General features: G+C 33.4%; 1 protein-coding gene across 3 annotated transcripts; it reads right to left on the minus strand.

The window, feature by feature from the left end:
• Window positions 1-48: 48 nt before the first annotated feature.
• LOC107552720 (lipoprotein lipase-like) lies at window positions 49-11,892 on the minus strand. 3 transcript variants are annotated; one of them, XM_016234686.1, is made up of 10 exons: window positions 11,719-11,892; window positions 10,831-11,006; window positions 8,190-8,369; window positions 4,742-4,850; window positions 4,337-4,570; window positions 2,657-2,899; window positions 2,439-2,559; window positions 1,482-1,658; window positions 446-553; window positions 49-339 (listed from the first exon to the last, which is right to left on the minus strand). In XM_016234686.1, exons 1-10 carry the CDS (start codon window positions 11,804-11,806, stop codon window positions 201-203), a joined length of 1,575 nt encoding a protein of 524 aa, XP_016090172.1. In that variant the 5' UTR covers window positions 11,807-11,892; the 3' UTR covers window positions 49-200. The 3 variants fall into 3 exon arrangements, with proteins under 3 accessions (XP_016090172.1, XP_016090171.1, XP_016090170.1); XM_016234685.1 differs by lacking the exons at window positions 10,831-11,006; window positions 11,719-11,892 and adding exons at window positions 8,521-8,696; window positions 9,409-9,582; XM_016234684.1 differs by lacking the exons at window positions 8,190-8,369; window positions 10,831-11,006; window positions 11,719-11,892 and adding exons at window positions 5,759-5,938; window positions 6,090-6,265; window positions 6,978-7,151.
• Window positions 11,893-13,868: the final 1,976 nt, after the last annotated feature.

Here is a 13,868-nt window from a genome sequence, read left to right on the forward strand (position 1 = left end):
TAACATTACTTTCCATAAAAAGTAACTAAGTAACGTAATTAGTTACTTTTTTTATGGAGTGGCGCAATATTGTAATGCATTACTTTTAAAAGTAACTTTCCCCAACACTGGCTGGAAGTTTGTGAAATTCACAAGCCCAACTTCACATCGAATGAAAATGTTCAGATACAGTATATCCGGTGCAGATGGCATTAATGAAATCACAAAGCGTTTGTAGTGTTGACCTGCGCGGTGGTTTCTGTCATGATCTCTGTTGATTGATCATATTTACTCATGTCTGCGGTTGCTTCGTTGATGCTCTGTTTGAAGAAGCTCCCGTGATGTTTCAGTCTGTGCTGCCTGAAAATCCAGAAACAGAAAGAGAGAGTTTTGTATATGAAATATATGAATATGAAAACGACCTCATATTGGACTTAACAGTCAGTGAAAGTGAAGCCGTCTTCACCTCTGCTCTCTCCTGCTCTGCGGCGTCTCGCTGGACTTCACAAACACCACAGCGTCTCCACCCTGAACCAGTGAACCAAATTCTCCATCTTTGGGTCTGAACATTAGCCTTCAAAAGAAAAGAAAATGTTTATTTTACATGAATCATTTTGGTGTTATTTTCACTATAGTAATCCGTATGTTGTACAGTCTGATGTTTGTACAGTGCAACTTTTTAATGTTTTTAAAAGTAGTCTCTTCTGCACACCAAGGCAGCATTTGATTCGATTCAAAATACTGTAAAATCAGTAATACTGTGTGTGAAATATAACCATTTATGGTGGTGATAATACAATAGTAAAATCCTATATATCAGGATATTCACATCAAACATATTAAATGAGATATGAAACATTTTCTGTTATGGCTCATTTCAACTTAAATGTTGTGCAACATAAATAATTTTTGTAAAATACACTACTATTCAAAAGTTTGGGGACAGTAAGATTTCTTAATGTTTTTGATAGAGTCTCTTCTGCTCGTCAAAGCTGCATTTATTTCAGCAAAAAAAAAACAGTACAATCTGTAAAATTGTGAAATATTATTACAATTTAAAATAGCTGTTTTCTATGTGAAAATATGTTAAAATGTAATTTATTTCTGTGATGCGCAGCTGCATTTTCAGCATCATTACTCCAGTCTTCAGTGCCACATGCATGATCCTTCAGAAATCATTCTAATATGCTGCTCAAGAAACATTTCTAATTATTTTCAATGTTGAAAACACTTGTGCTGCCCAATATTTTTGCAAAACTGTGATCAATTTTATTTTTCAGGATTCACAGATGAATAGAAAGTTCAAAAGAACAGCATTTATTTGAAATAGAAGTCTTTTGTAACATAATAACCATCTTTACTGTCACTTTTGATCCTTTTATGCATCCTTGCTGAATAAACTGACCCCAAACTGTATATGTGCATTTATGCAGTTATGACTTTAATTCGCTAATAGCAGCTATGGATCTGCAGTAATGGTTCTATGATCTGAAATGACTCACCTGGACTGTGTTTCTCCAGATTTGATCCTCATTTTGCGGATCATGAACTGATTGGTGCTGAAGAAGCCGTAGAGATATGAGTCTTTCTCCCAGTGTAAGCTCAGCATCAGCAGCTCACCGATGTCTTTGTCAGACGTCAGCAGGAACGAGACGGTGCTGTTGGTGCTCATGCTGGGCCTGCGTCAAAAACACAAGACATGGTTTATGATTTACCGTCCCTGTTTACCAGTCATGTAACTTTCTTTAAAACTGCTGTGGTATTTTGTATCTGATAACATTCAGAAATTTTGAAGTGTGATGTAAGTGTCTTTCTAGGGCCACTGAATTAGTAAAATTTTAAAACGTTTTAACCCTTTTCTTGTGAAGCAGATCAGCATATTAGAATGATTTCTGAAGGATCATGTGACACTGAAGACTGGAGTAATGATGCTGAAAATTCAGCTTTAGTCACAGCAAAAAAATTGCATTTTACAACATATTCACATTGTAAACAGTTGTTTTAAATAGTAAAAATATTTCACAATATTACAGGTTTTTACTGTATTTTTAATCAAAGAAACGCAGCCTTGGTGAGCAGAAGAGACTTGTTTAAAAAACATTTAAAAAATATCAGAATCGAATTTGGAACCAAACTTGCTGCTTTGTTTTTCAAGCAGTTTTAGAGTATAACACGTTTTGCTAAATGTATATTTCATATAAAAAAATTAGCATTTTCGTAATAATAACCTTAAACTTCTAGTAACTTTTTTGTTCTTTCTATAAACTTATGTCTGTGTCACAAAGCATTCCAAATTCACAGCAGTTTAAGTTAGAAATTTCATTTTCAGGTCTACACTCAAAGAGTGGTTTATAACCATTCCATAAATATAATTTAGTACCATAAAATTCCTTAAAAAACAGAAAATCTTAAATAAAAACATCAGTGAACTAGTCCAGGGTTAAAATAAGGGGACTCACACAGTGACAGCGATGTCGTCCCTCTCATCGGCCGTGCCGAACAGAGACACTTTCATCGGCTGCTCCAGCAAAGTCATGTTTTTGTCGCTGAACAGATGCAGCTTAATCTGGTAATGAAACACTGCGAGAGAACGAGAGAGACAAATATGAAAACTCACAAAAGTACAAACTAGATGTAGATTTGTAGTACATTTTCTGAGCGTTCTGGGCGTTCTCACCCTTAAACGGCATCATGTCGCGGGTCTTGAGGTACATCTTGGCGCTCCTGGCACTGCGGATCTTGTTGACGCCGTAGCCGAGTTTGTTGCAGCGGTTCTTGCGGCAGCTCAGACACAGGCCCTTGTTGAAGGCATCTCTGGAGCTGCAGCGATACGCCCAGCTCTGGTACGCCCGGTTCACCAGCGAGTCGATGAACAGGTGAATGGAGCGCTCGTGCGAGCATTTGACGATCTGGTCCATGTCTGACAGAGGTCAAAGGGACAAAAACACAGGCTGAAGGTTTATGACTTACTGTCGTACTTAGGACTTGACTTTAATTGATAATAGACAATAACAGATAATAAAAATCATCTTCAGTATTTGAAACAATGCTGAAATATAAATATTAGGTGAAAAGCTTTAACTTAAAAAAACATGCATATGTTGCCTTGGCAACTATACTGAAATACAGAGGTCTGGCATGAAACTCTAGATGGCGCAGTCCGATAGGTCTAGCGCAATCTGACATGGCGACATCTTTGTCACATGGCAGCTGATTGGTTCTCTCCTGTATCGGTAGCCAATGAGCTTACTGCTCAATATTCAAATACCTGGCTTTTGTTTGCTGTAGCAGTTTGCAGCGCACTTCAGAAACCCTCCACCTTCCCCAGCTCCACCTGTATAGATCTGCTACAGGGTGATTCATGTATGCTATATGGGGGTTATTCATATGTGTTATATGTGCAGCAGCAGTATTTCTTACATGCTCACAGCAGCATGTTGCGGATGTATTGGCAGCAAGTCTCAGTACTTGCTCTGCTGCAGCAGCAGCATCATAGCAGATCTATTCCGCCAAGATCAAATACATTAACATTATCATGTACATTACCATGCCAATCCCTCCGAGAGTTGTCATGTTGAAATACTAAATTTACTAAAGCGGAAATAACTATTAAAGCTAAATATTAACAACAAAAACTAATTCAAATGACAAAAACACATAACAAAATTGCATTTTACTATTAGTGCTGTTATTGTGAATTATAATTATTAAAATAATTTTGGTAATTTAAATAAAGCTGAAATAAAATATAAATATTGTGTGAAAAAACATAAATAAAAATTTGAAATGTTGCCATGGCAAACTAACTGAAATAAATTCAAGTCTTTAAGTTAATTAAATCTAAATATTTAAGTTAATTAAATTACTAACACTGAAATTATTATAAAATTAAGGCAAAAGAGAAATATATAAAGTAATGATATTACTAAAAAAAATTACAAAAGCACAGAATATATTTTAATAGATGTAGCATTTTACTTTTAACAGCATTGTTATTGTTAACCAAAACTATAAAAAAATAATTTTGGTAATTGAAATAAACATAAAAAAAATATATAAATAAAATAAAATATATATAGATATAGATATATATATATATTAGTTGAAAAAGTATTAGATTAATACAAAAATAAAAATAAAAATAAAATCTATTAAAAACTAATAAAAATTACAAAAGCACATTTTTAAAAAATTGATTAAAAATAATAACTAAATAAGTACTAAAATCAATAGCTAAAATAAGTACTAAAATAACTGAAACTTAAATAAATTAACTGAAAATAAATAATAAATTCTAAATATGACTAAATACTATAACAGTATAACAATAATACTAGAATGCAGTAATGGGATGTACTGTATATGCCGTAGGTGGCGATGAGCTTCATGGTGTGCTGAATGCTGCAGCCCGGCTGGAAGGTGCCGCCGTTGGGGTAAATGTCCACGTGACCCACAGGTCTCTGGATGCCGATGCTGAGGTCCGGCGAGCCTCTGGTGTTTGTGTGCAGGACGTCCACAAAGGTGGCATCATCGGGTGACAGACGCCTCAGATTGTCAGCATTCTCAAAGCTGGGGCCCGCGGGGTCCAGACCTGAAAAGCATGAGAAAATGGCATTTAATAGCTCTGAACTCGTACTGTGTAACTCACTTGTGTCTGTTGAGATTCTACGGAGGAATTTTTGGACTAACAAACATCTGGCAAAGTTTCTTCTGGGACAGAAATAAAGAGTTTGAGTAGAGCAGCATATGAAGGTCTTCACACCTGTGATTCTGTTGACTTTGTTGTTGGTGAGGTTTCCCGCGACACCGGCCACATGTGCACCGAGACTGTAGCCTAACAGATGCACTTTTTCCAGAGGATAGTCCATCTCCTTCACAACAACACAAACAAATAACTGAATGAGCCCGATAAAGCCTGCAAGAACATGTCTGCTTTATATTTCACTCCAAAAAATAAGAAATTAGACTATTAATATCTTCTGTATTGCTGATAATTGAGATGGATCAGTGTTATTTTAGTTTTATTTATATACTTTCTTATTATTATTTATATACTTAAAGTTTTTATTTACATTTTGAATGAGCTTTTATTTTATATTTTCAGTTTTAATTTTAATAACATTTTTAGTATTTTGATGTGCTTTTGTCATTATTACTAAATATTAATTTTAGTTCAGTTTTAGTTTTAATTTATTTCCAGGTATAATTTTAGTGCCAAGGTAACATTTCTATTATTTCTCATTTTCGCTTTGTTTTTCATCTAAAATATATATTTTATTTCAGCTTTTCTCAATTAATGCTTTTAATCGTTTTAGTTTAAGTCATTGTCTTCGGTGCTTCTTCCATTTGTATTAGTTTTAGATTGTATTTAAATAATACACATTTTTTTGTTTTTGTTTTAGTTCAGTTTTAGTTGTATTCATTTCCAGTTTGTAATTTTAGTGCTTCAACTCTATTTCTTATTTCAGCTTATTTTAGTTCTAACATTTAGTTTCATGTAATATTTATATTTTATTTCAGTGTTTTAGTTTTGGTTAATAATAACCATGGGCTTAATAAATAAATAAATAAATAAACTCCATTATCAGCAATTAATTATTTTATTTATTTATTTATTTTTTGCTCATTTTTTGAAGAAGCTGTAGAGATACAAATCGTGACCTGGGCATGTTTTTTGTCACGGTAGGGATGTGGGGTATCATTCGGTCGACTGTCATTACAAAAATGCCCCAGCAATAAAATGAACAATGCTAACAATGTGTTTCTCTGCACACAGTACCTCCAGCCAGTTGACAAACTTGGCCACGTCTGCCCCCACCAGTCCGGTGTTTTCTGCTGATGTGGGGTAGTGTTTGCTGGCCCGATCCAGCCAGTCCACCACAATGACATTGGCACTGGGTTCACGTTCAAACAGAGCCGACACCAGCTTATAGACCCAGCTCTCAAGCAGACCCGCGACCTACAGGTGACACCACCGTTATTTATTATACTACAGTAATATAGCAAAATAAATGAAGTAACAGTTACATAAACACATGCAGTTGATATAGGGGAAAATAAGGGAAGGACATTAACTCTAGAGCGTTGTTTGAAAACATGTGTGAACTCACCGACCATCCGTGGATAATGAGGAAGGTTTGGGAATCATTTTTGAAGTTGCATTCCAAAATAGAGTCCCGTTGTCCCGGGACGAGATAGCAAAGATCCTCGTCAGGGAATTCTGGGTTTCTGATGGAGAACTTGGACTCGATGTCACTGTAGTCCACTGTCAGCTCAGTGGAGTTTCCTGAAACAAACAGCACCTGTTAATATCATCAATCACTTTAGCATGTGCATCTATTTAATACTGTATTATAGTCATTATATATGTGAAATCCGGAGGAGGAAGGGTTCTTCACAAGATATTTCCTCACCACTTTGACTTGTAAGCCATTATTCTCTGTAAAGCTGCTTTGAAACACTGTGTATTGTGGAAATGAAATAAAACTGATCTGGACTCGCTGATTCAGAATCAGTGTATATGCAATTAAGCGGCTCATATAAAAATGCAACTACACTGATCCTGGACCTGTGCCCTTGTCAATTCCACATACGCATGTATTTGTTTATCTAAATACAGTTGATTGCAATGCATTCTTATTGCAAAACAAACACATAGACACATATTCACAGTTTGCAATTTTAGTGCTTTAACTTATTGATTCATTCTAATATTTACATTTTATTTCAATTAACAAAATATTTTTTCAATAATTTTAGTAACCCCGAGCTTAATTCCCTTAATAATTGTACATTGCTAAATAAATAAATTAATAATAGACTTAAGTTTTACTCATTTTATTTATTTATTTATAAATGTTTTATTTATTTTAATTTTATTTATTAGTTTTTTCCATATATATATATATATTACAAATAAACAAATGTAAAATGAAGATTAAACAGAAATACATATTTTAATAGTAGCATCTACATCATTTTGATGGTCAAAAACTTACTAGCAAACACTTCAGTGGAGTTGGAGATTGGTTCGCTCGCAATAAGAGAAAATCCGATAACCAGCAGCCAGAAACCTTCTGTTCCCATAGTACAGAATAAATAAATAATTTTAATTGTAGGGTACAGTATAAATAAATAGTTGTGCGCTAATGATATAACGAGCCAAAGGAAGCTCCGCGTGTTATTTATCTGTGAACCTGCTGCTGCTCAATGCATTTATACCGAACAACGCCTGCGTTTTCCGTGCTCTTCAGCCATTGGTTGAAAGTGCGCGGGGGGCGTGGTTATCGGGGACACTTCAGCAAATCAAAGGAGCGAGATTTACATTCATACGACTGTCAATCACAAGCGTAACGTAAACAACTGCATATGCATGAATGAGTTGCTTTAGCCTTTGTGTTCAGCCTGAAGATTTAAACGTTGTGATGCTAAACGCTAAAATAGTTATGCAGAAGCTTCTGGATATTGGATATTGTAAACGCATATCATTGTTTTGGTGATTTATTATAAAAGTTATTTTAAAAAGGATGGCTTTATATATATTTCCATTACACAAATGTCTTATTTTAATTACTTTTATATTAATTCATTCATTCATTATTGTCTATTTTTGGTTTTAATTATTATAGCCTTATTGTATTTGTTTATGTCTGTATCTATTTCTATATTTGTTTATATTCTTGTATTGCTAAGTAAAAAATCATTTCAGACATTATAACTCTGATTTCAGAAGTTTATTTTGATATCATTTGTCCAATCATCCTAAAGTAATGCTGTTATTCTTCAGAATTACAGGTGTATGATCTTATTTCTCCTGTTAGAATTCCTTTGGGTTTAGTTCAGTTTTAGTTGTATTCATTTCCAGTTTGTAATTTTAGTGCTTCAACTCTATTTCTTATTTCAGCTTATTTTAGTTCTAACATTTAGTTTCATGTAATATTTATATTTTATTTCAGTGTTTTAGTTTTGGTTAATAATAACCATGGGCTTAATAAATAAATAAATAAATAAATAAACTCCATTATCAGCAATTAATTATTTTATTTATTTTTTGCTCATTTTTTGAAGAAGCTGTAGAGATACAAATCGTGACCTGGGCATGTTTTTTGTCACGGTAGGGATGTGGGGTATCATTCGGTCGACTGTCATTACAAAAATGCCCCAGCAATAAAATGAACAATGCTAACAATGTGTTTCTCTGCACACAGTACCTCCAGCCAGTTGACAAACTTGGCCACGTCTGCCCCCACCAGTCCGGTGTTTTCTGCTGATGTGGGGTAGTGTTTGCTGGCCCGATCCAGCCAGTCCACCACAATGACATTGGCACTGGGTTCACGTTCAAACAGAGCCGACACCAGCTTATAGACCCAGCTCTCAAGCAGACCCGCGACCTACAGGTGACACCACCGTTATTTATTATACTACAGTAATATAGCAAAATAAATGAAGTAACAGTTACATAAACACATGCAGTTGATATAGGGGAAAATAAGGGAAGGACATTAACTCTAGAGCGTTGTTTGAAAACATGTGTGAACTCACCGACCATCCGTGGATAATGAGGAAGGTTTGGGAATCATTTTTGAAGTTGCATTCCAAAATAGAGTCCCGTTGTCCCGGGACGAGATAGCAAAGATCCTCGTCAGGGAATTCTGGGTTTCTGATGGAGAACTTGGACTCGATGTCACTGTAGTCCACTGTCAGCTCAGTGGAGTTTCCTGAAACAAACAGCACCTGTTAATATCATCAATCACTTTAGCATGTGCATCTATTTAATACTGTATTATAGTCATTATATATGTGAAATCCGGAGGAGGAAGGGTTCTTCACAAGATATTTCCTCACCACTTTGACTTGTAAGCCATTATTCTCTGTAAAGCTGCTTTGAAACACTGTGTATTGTGGAAATGAAATAAAACTGATCTGGACTCGCTGATTCAGAATCAGTGTATATGCAATTAAGCGGCTCATATAAAAATGCAACTACACTGATCCTGGACCTGTGCCCTTGTCAATTCCACATACGCATGTATTTGTTTATCTAAATACAGTTGATTGCAATGCATTCTTATTGCAAAACAAACACATAGACACATATTCACAGTTTGCAATTTTAGTGCTTTAACTTATTGATTCATTCTAATATTTACATTTTATTTCAATTAACAAAATATTTTTTCAATAATTTTAGTAACCCCGAGCTTAATTCCCTTAATAATTGTACATTGCTAAATAAATAAATTAATAATAGACTTAAGTTTTACTCATTTTATTTATTTATTTATAAATGTTTTATTTATTTTAATTTTATTTATTAGTTTTTTCCATATATATATATATATTACAAATAAACAAATGTAAAATGAAGATTAAACAGAAATACATATTTTAATAGTAGCATCTACATCATTTTGATGGTCAAAAACTTACTAGCAAACACTTCAGTGGAGTTGGAGATTGGTTCGCTCGCAATAAGAGAAAATCCGATAACCAGCAGCCAGAAACCTTCTGTTCCCATAGTACAGAATAAATAAATAATTTTAATTGTAGGGTACAGTATAAATAAATAGTTGTGCGCTAATGATATAACGAGCCAAAGGAAGCTCCGCGTGTTATTTATCTGTGAACCTGCTGCTGCTCAATGCATTTATACCGAACAACGCCTGCGTTTTCCGTGCTCTTCAGCCATTGGTTGAAAGTGCGCGGGGGGCGTGGTTATCGGGGACACTTCAGCAAATCAAAGGAGCGAGATTTACATTCATACGACTGTCAATCACAAGCGTAACGTAAACAACTGCATATGCATGAATGAGTTGCTTTAGCCTTTGTGTTCAGCCTGAAGATTTAAACGTTGTGATGCTAAACGCTAAAATAGTTATGCAGAAGCTTCTGGATATTGGATATTGTAAACGCATATCATTGTTTTGGTGATTTATTATAAAAGTTATTTTAAAAAGGATGGCTTTATATATATTTCCATTACACAAATGTCTTATTTTAATTACTTTTATATTAATTCATTCATTCATTATTGTCTATTTTTGGTTTTAATTATTATAGCCTTATTGTATTTGTTTATGTCTGTATCTATTTCTATATTTGTTTATATTCTTGTATTGCTAAGTAAAAAAAAAACTATTTAGACATTATAACTCTGATTTCAGAAGTTTATTTTGATATCATTTGTCCAATCATTCTAAAGTAATGCTGTTATTCTTCAGAATTACAGGTGTATGATCTTATTTCAGCCTTTGTGTTCAGCCTGAAGATTTAAACGTTGTGATGCTAAACGCTAAAATAGTTATGCAGAAGCTTCTGGATATTGGATATTGTAAACGCATATTGTTTTGGTGATTTATTATAAAAGTTATTTTAAAAAGGATGGCTTTATATATATTTCCATTACACAAATGTCTTATTTTAATTACTTTTATATTAATTCATTCATTCATTATTGTCTATTTTTGGTTTTAATTATTATAGCCTTATTGTATTTGTTTATGTCTGTATCTATTTCTATATTTGTTTATATTCTTGTATTGCTAAGTAAAAAATCATTTCAGACATTATAACTCTGATTTCAGAAGTTTATTTTGATATCATTTGTCCAATCATCCTAAAGTAATGCTGTTATTCTTCAGAATTACAGGTGTATGATCTTATTTCTCCTGTTAGAATTCCTTTGGGATTTTTGCAAAGAACATGTGGCATCTTGTGGCATTTTAGTCTTTAAACATACACACTGAAGCCATAATCAAGTTTATTTATTATTATTATTATTTTTTTTTTTTTTGGAAAATAAGGGAAGGACATTAACTCTAGAGCGTTGTTTGAAAACATGTGTGAACTCACCGACCATCCGTGGATAATGAGGAAGGTTTGGGAATCATTTTTGAAGTTGCATTCCAAAATAGAGTCCCGTTGTCCCGGGACGAGATAGCAAAGATCCTCGTCAGGGAATTCTGGGTTTCTGATGGAGAACTTGGACTCGATGTCACTGTAGTCCACTGTCAGCTCAGTGGAGTTTCCTGAAACAAACAGCACCTGTTAATATCATCAATCACTTTAGCATGTGCATCTATTTAATACTGTATTATAGTCATTATATATGTGAAATCCGGAGGAGGAAGGGTTCTTCACAAGATATTTCCTCACCACTTTGACTTGTAAGCCATTATTCTCTGTAAAGCTGCTTTGAAACACTGTGTATTGTGGAAATGAAATAAAACTGATCTGGACTCGCTGATTCAGAATCAGTGTATATGCAATTAAGCGGCTCATATAAAAATGCAACTACACTGATCCTGGACCTGTGCCCTTGTCAATTCCACATACGCATGTATTTGTTTATCTAAATACAGTTGATTGCAATGCATTCTTATTGCAAAACAAACACATAGACACATATTCACAGTTTGCAATTTTAGTGCTTTAACTTATTGATTCATTCTAATATTTACATTTTATTTCAATTAACAAAATATTTTTTCAATAATTTTAGTAACCCCGAGCTTAATTCCCTTAATAATTGTACATTGCTAAATAAATAAATTAATAATAGACTTAAGTTTTACTCATTTTATTTATTTATTTATAAATGTTTTATTTATTTTAATTTTATTTATTAGTTTTTTCCATATATATATATATATTACAAATAAACAAATGTAAAATGAAGATTAAACAGAAATACATATTTTAATAGTAGCATCTACATCATTTTGATGGTCAAAAACTTACTAGCAAACACTTCAGTGGAGTTGGAGATTGGTTCGCTCGCAATAAGAGAAAATCCGATAACCAGCAGCCAGAAACCTTCTGTTCCCATAGTACAGAATAAATAAATAATTTTAATTGTAGGGTACAGTATAAATAAATAGTTGTGCGCTAATGATATAACGAGCCAAAGGAAGCTCCGCGTGTTATTTATCTGTGAACCTGCTGCTGCTCAATGCATTTATACCGAACAACGCCTGCGTTTTCCGTGCTCTTCAGCCATTGGTTGAAAGTGCGCGGGGGGCGTGGTTATCGGGGACACTTCAGCAAATCAAAGGAGCGAGATTTACATTCATACGACTGTCAATCACAAGCGTAACGTAAACAACTGCATATGCATGAATGAGTTGCTTTAGCCTTTGTGTTCAGCCTGAAGATTTAAACGTTGTGATGCTAAACGCTAAAATAGTTATGCAGAAGCTTCTGGATATTGGATATTGTAAACGCATATCATTGTTTTGGTGATTTATTATAAAAGTTATTTTAAAAAGGATGGCTTTATATATATTTCCATTACACAAATGTCTTATTTTAATTACTTTTATATTAATTCATTCATTCATTATTGTCTATTTTTGGTTTTAATTATTATAGCCTTATTGTATTTGTTTATGTCTGTATCTATTTCTATATTTGTTTATATTCTTGTATTGCTAAGTAAAAAATCATTTCAGACATTATAACTCTGATTTCAGAAGTTTATTTTGATATCATTTGTCCAATCATCCTAAAGTAATGCTGTTATTCTTCAGAATTACAGGTGTATGCTCTTATTTCTCCTGTTAGAATTCCTTTGGGATTTTTGCAAAGAACATGTGGCATCTTGTGGCATTTTAGTCTTTAAACATACACACTGAAGCCATAATCAAGTTTATTTATTATTATTATTATTTTTATTTTATTTTTTTAAATTTTTAATTTAATTGTATTTATTTTTACAACTTTTTTCAATTACATTTTTTAATTGTTTTATTTTAAATTTTTTTAAAAGTCTGATTACATTATTCTCATTTATCTGCGCAAGCATTTATTTACTTATTTTTTCAATTTGAGATCTCTTTTGCAAGTTTTCTCATAAGAGACTCAAAACACTTTGTTGTACAGTCTTTCTCAATTCTTTCTCTTTCTGTCAATCTGGCAGTGAGTCTCACGTTTGCATTATAGCCTATATCTCATGCCAGATCCTCGTTCTGCAACTGGCAACATGAATTTGATCAACTGTATCAGCAGATGTAATCTTCATTGAAACAGTTTTCATAAATGCTTCAATCAATGTTCCAGTGTTTTGCTAAACAAGAACATTGTGCATAAATTTCAGCATTGCATTGAGCAAGAATTTCTGCAAACCTCACTGTTGCTCAAAGTCTGTGAATCATCTGGTGTTGCAGTGATGTTTAGTGCTTGTATAAAGTCAGTTTCCAGTGATTTTAATTAGGCTTTTATATAACACACTTTATAAAAGCTGAAGAAACACTGATGCATGATCTGAAGAAACTCACCCCAGGAGTTTATGTCAGCACTCAGAGCATTAAATATCTCAGATATTAGCTTTTTTTTTTTTTTGATGGAAAGAATGTGGAGATGACATGGCCCTCTTTTCTGACCGTATGGTGAGAGTGATGTATCAGATGGTAATAACATGGTAAAAAATCAAATGTTGACAGCAGGAGGTGTCTACAAGACATTTACTGCTGCTCTTTGAGGAACAGCCAACAGGAGGCATTATAGTGCATCAAGTCTGGCCAGATATTAATGTATATTAATCTGATATGCAGATAAAATTAAGGAATGTTTTTATTAATTAATTATGAATTATTGCTATTATTTGGGGTTTGTTTGTAACATTTATATTTATATCATTGATGAGCATTAATAAAAACACACGTTTCTATCATCTTTTAGGACATGTACTATGATATATGATACCTTGAAGTATCACATAAACACATGGCATATGAATGTGATCATATAATAAGCATACAGTTTCACAAGATTATAAGCAAAGACCCAATCAATCAAATAATTAGCTACTACTGTATTTCAGAGTAATATAATCTGACTTTCTTTATGTACTATAGCGCCCCCTGATGACAAGTGAAAGCACTTCTCTTTTA

The sequence above is a fragment of the Sinocyclocheilus grahami genome, unplaced genomic scaffold (assembly GCF_001515645.1).
Source record: "Sinocyclocheilus grahami isolate Dianchi unplaced genomic scaffold, SAMN03320097.WGS_v1.1 scaffold456.1, whole genome shotgun sequence".
NCBI classification, from domain to species: domain Eukaryota; kingdom Metazoa; phylum Chordata; class Actinopteri; order Cypriniformes; family Cyprinidae; genus Sinocyclocheilus; species Sinocyclocheilus grahami.